General features: G+C 51.2%; 1 protein-coding gene across 1 annotated transcript; it reads left to right on the top strand.

Annotated features, from left to right (window-relative positions):
- The first annotated feature begins 2,346 nt into the window (after window positions 1-2,346).
- LOC147083675 (uncharacterized) lies at window positions 2,347-3,415 on the top strand. Its single transcript, XM_085980138.1, has one exon. It carries the CDS (start codon window positions 2,553-2,555, stop codon window positions 3,387-3,389), a length of 837 nt encoding a protein of 278 aa, XP_085836264.1. The 5' UTR covers window positions 2,347-2,552; the 3' UTR covers window positions 3,390-3,415.
- The last annotated feature ends 364 nt before the right edge of the window (window positions 3,416-3,779 follow it).

Genomic DNA, 3,779 nt, shown 5'->3' with positions numbered 1-3,779 from the left:
CAAACAGGTCAGTCAGGGAAATATTACATCAAAGAACAATGAGGTGGGGTCACAAGGTGTCAAATATTGCAGATGCTGGGGTCTGTATGAAAAACAAAAAAACAGACAAGAAACATTTTTTTTTTTTTGGCTGGAAATCACAGCAGGTCCGGCCGCATCTGTGTAGGAAGAACAAGCCAATGTCGACTCGAGTCTGGATGACCCTGCGTCAGGTGGGGTTACATGTAGCATGACATGAACCCAAGATCTCGGTTGAGGCCGTCCTCATGGGTGCGGAACTTGGCTATCAGTTTCTGCTCGACGATTTTGCATTGTCGTGTGTCTTGAAGGCCGCCTTGGAGAATGCTTACCCGAAGATCGGAGGCTGAATGTCCATGACTGCTGAAGTGTTCCCCGACTGGGAGGGAACACTCCTGCCTGGTGATTGTTGCGCGGTGTCCGTTCATCCGTTGTCACAGTGTCTGCATGGTCTCGCCGATGTACCATGCTCCGGGGCATCCTTTCCTGCAACGTATCAGGTAGACAACGTTGGCCGAGTCACATGAGTATGTACCATGTACCCGGTGGGTGGCGTTCTCACGTGTGATGATGGTATCCGTGTTGATACCATCATCACACTTGAGGACACCACCCACCGGGTACATGGTACATACTCATATGACTCGGCCAACGTTGTCTACCTCATACGTTGCAGGAAAGGATGCCCCGGAGCATGGTACATCGGCGAGACCATGCAGACACTGCGACAACGGATGACTGGACACCACGCAACAATCACCAGGCAGGAGTGTTCGCTCCCAGTCGGGGAACACTTCAGCAGTCAAGGACATTCAGCCTCCGATCTTCGGGTAAGGATTCTCCAAGGCGGCCTTCGAGACACACGACAACGCAAAATCGTTGAGCAGAAACTGATAGCCAAGTTCCGCACCCATGAGGACGGCCTCAACCGAGATCTTGGGTTCATGTCACGCTACATGTAACCCCACCTGAAGCAGGGTCATCTAGACTCGAGTCGACATTGGCTTGTTCTCTCTACACAGATGCGGCCGGACCTGCTGTGATTTCCAGCCAAAAAAAAAATGTTTTTTGTCAGTTTTTTTGTTTTTCATACAGACCCCAGCAATATTTGACCCCTTGTGACCCCACCTCATTGTTCTTTGATGTAATGTTTCCCTGACTGACCTGTTTGGACACCATTCACACCTTTGACTGCTGTGATTATCTCTCTGCCGAGGTGTGATAAATGGCAGTTGGAAAGGTTACCTGTAAACATCTGACATGATTCTCTGACTATATAAGCTGTGTCTTTATGCATTTCTCCACTTCACCTGAAGAAGGAGCAGCGCTCCGAAAGCTTGTGATTTCGAATAAAGCTGTTGGACTATAACCTGGTGTTGTATTGAAACCGAGTTCAAGGTATGTGTGGTGAACAGAATGCCTCACTATTTCTGTGAATAATACAATGATCTAAAAGCAGGCCAGACTCGACACAGCCAAACTGTGACACGTTCCTGCCCCTAAATCTCGGTAACAGAGAGTGCGTGGACCGCCTGGCTCAGAGAACGAACATTAAGACTGATGCAGTCTCTCTGCCCCTCTCTCTGGTTGCTGTCTCTGGGTGTTGAGAATGGAATGCACAGGACACCAGTTGCTCTGTTCTGTTCCTCAATTTCGGAGAGAGAGACAGAGAGAGGCTAGAGGGGCGGTGAGATCATCATTTCTATTTTCATATAAATCAAACATATTTCTGCCTGCGAACAATATAATACCTTCAAACCAGATATGGGTGAACACAGCCAGAGCTGTGATTGGCTCCTGCCCCTGAATCTGGGGAACAGACACTATGAGGAGCGCCGGCCTCAGAGTGTTTAACACTGACTGAGCTGGGAAACTGCAACTAACCCCGAGAATCGGCAGCACAGGCCGAGCGGAGAGGAAAACCTGTCCTGTGAACTGTAAATCTGGGAACAGATTGTGCTGTGAATGAGCAGAGTGAACATTGTGTCAGCGAGTGTGTTAAAGGGGCGGGTGCGTTAGACAAGTGTCACTGTGTTTGTTTGTCCGCTCCCATCGCCGGATTTCAGACACGCTCTTGTGCAAAATTTAAAGATTTCCCTGTCATAGGATCGCCCTGCTCCCCTGCTCAGCCCTGAAGTGGGAATTAAACGTGAAGCTTTAGTTGATTTCAAATTTCAGTCGACAAACAGCGAACATTTCCGCGATTGGGTGAGAGAGCGCGATCAGTGCAGCAATGAAACGGTTTTAAATCGAAATTGTTGTCTTGAATTCTGATGAAACTTTCTCGACAGCAAACATTCCAGTCTTCCAGACAGAAAGAGGCCAGTCTGGGAATGTGGGGTGCCCGAGTTTAATTGGAATCGGAGAGGTAATAAAGACAGAGAAACACAGAGAGGCTGGAGGGGCCGGGAGCTGACAGCAGGATGTCTCCGCCCCGTCCGCTCGCTGCCTATAAGTAGCTCTGTGCCGCCGCCTCTCGTCTCATTTCTGACCCAGCTCTGACTGTCAGAGAGATTTTCTACAGAGTCGCGGACATGACTGAGACCGCAGCCGCCGAAACGGCTCCTCCTGCCGCCGCCGCTCAAACCAAGGCTCCCAGCAAGGAGAAGAAAGCGGCTCCCCGCTCCAAGCCTGCCGGTCCCACGTTGGGCGAACAGATCCTCAAGGTTGTGGCGAGTGGCAGCGATCGCAAGGGGATGTCCCTGGCGGCGATAAAGAAGGCTCTGGCTGCCAACGGCTTCGATGTGCTGAGGCAGCGTTCACTGATCAATTTAAGTATCAAGAGGAAAGTGGAAAACGGCTTCCTGGAGCAGACCAAGGGCACGGGCGCCGCGGGCTCCTTCAGGCTCGCTAAGAAGGAATCCCAGCGGAAAGAGGGAAAGAAGGTGAAGAAACCAGCAGCCAAGAAACCAGTAGCCAAGAAATCTCCAGTCAAGAAACCAGCAGCCAAGAAATCTCCAGCCAAGAAACCAGCAGCCAAGAAACCAGCAGCCAAGAAATCTCCAGCTAAGAAACCAGCAGCCAAGAAATCTCCAGCCAAGAAACCAGCAGCCAAGAAATCTCCAGCCAAGAAATCTCCAGCTGAGAAACCAGCAGCCAAGAAATCTCCAGCCAAGAAATCTCCAGCCAAGAAACCAGCAGCCAAGAAATCTCCAGCCAAGAAAGCAGCAGCCAAGAAAACGATCACCATGAATGCAGCAACGTCAAAAAAGACAGCGAAAGCGGCGGCTGGGAAGAAGGCGGCGGCGAAGAAGCCCAAGAGCCCCAAGAAGGCCAGGGGCGGAATGGTGAAGGCGGCCAAGAAGGTGGAAAAACCCAAGGCCAAGCCCAAATCAGCAATGCCTCAGAAAGCAGCGCCCAAAAGAAAATAAAAAGGACAACTTGTAAACATCTGAACGGAAAGGCTCTTCTCAGAGCCACCCACGTCTTTCCAAAAAGAGCTGATCACGGAATCAGATGATCCATTTCCCGGGGCCGGGCTCAGATTCCCGATTGAAATCATTTCAAATGAACCGCGGCTCCCTGGTGACTCGCTGACATTCGCTGCACCCACCCCTGCCCCAGTGTCTGCAATAAAACACAGAACGGGATGTCCGGGCCGGGCCTCACTAACTGGGGGGTGTTCGGCTCCAGTCTCAGGTTATGGTCATTTTCAGGGGTTCACAGGTTGAGGGAATCTCGAGCGGCAGAGCGCGGCTATAAAAGCCCCAGAGACCAGGTAAGGCCTCAGTGTGAGAATCGGCTGGCTGAGCGGCTGTATA

Source organism: Somniosus microcephalus, unplaced genomic scaffold (assembly GCF_052327205.1).
Source record: "Somniosus microcephalus isolate GS21.2 unplaced genomic scaffold, FLI_Smic_1.0 scaffold46, whole genome shotgun sequence".
NCBI lineage: Eukaryota > Metazoa > Chordata > Chondrichthyes > Squaliformes > Somniosidae > Somniosus > Somniosus microcephalus.
Note: the sequence above shows the minus strand (reverse complement) of the source record. Positions and strands in the feature narration are given on the sequence as shown.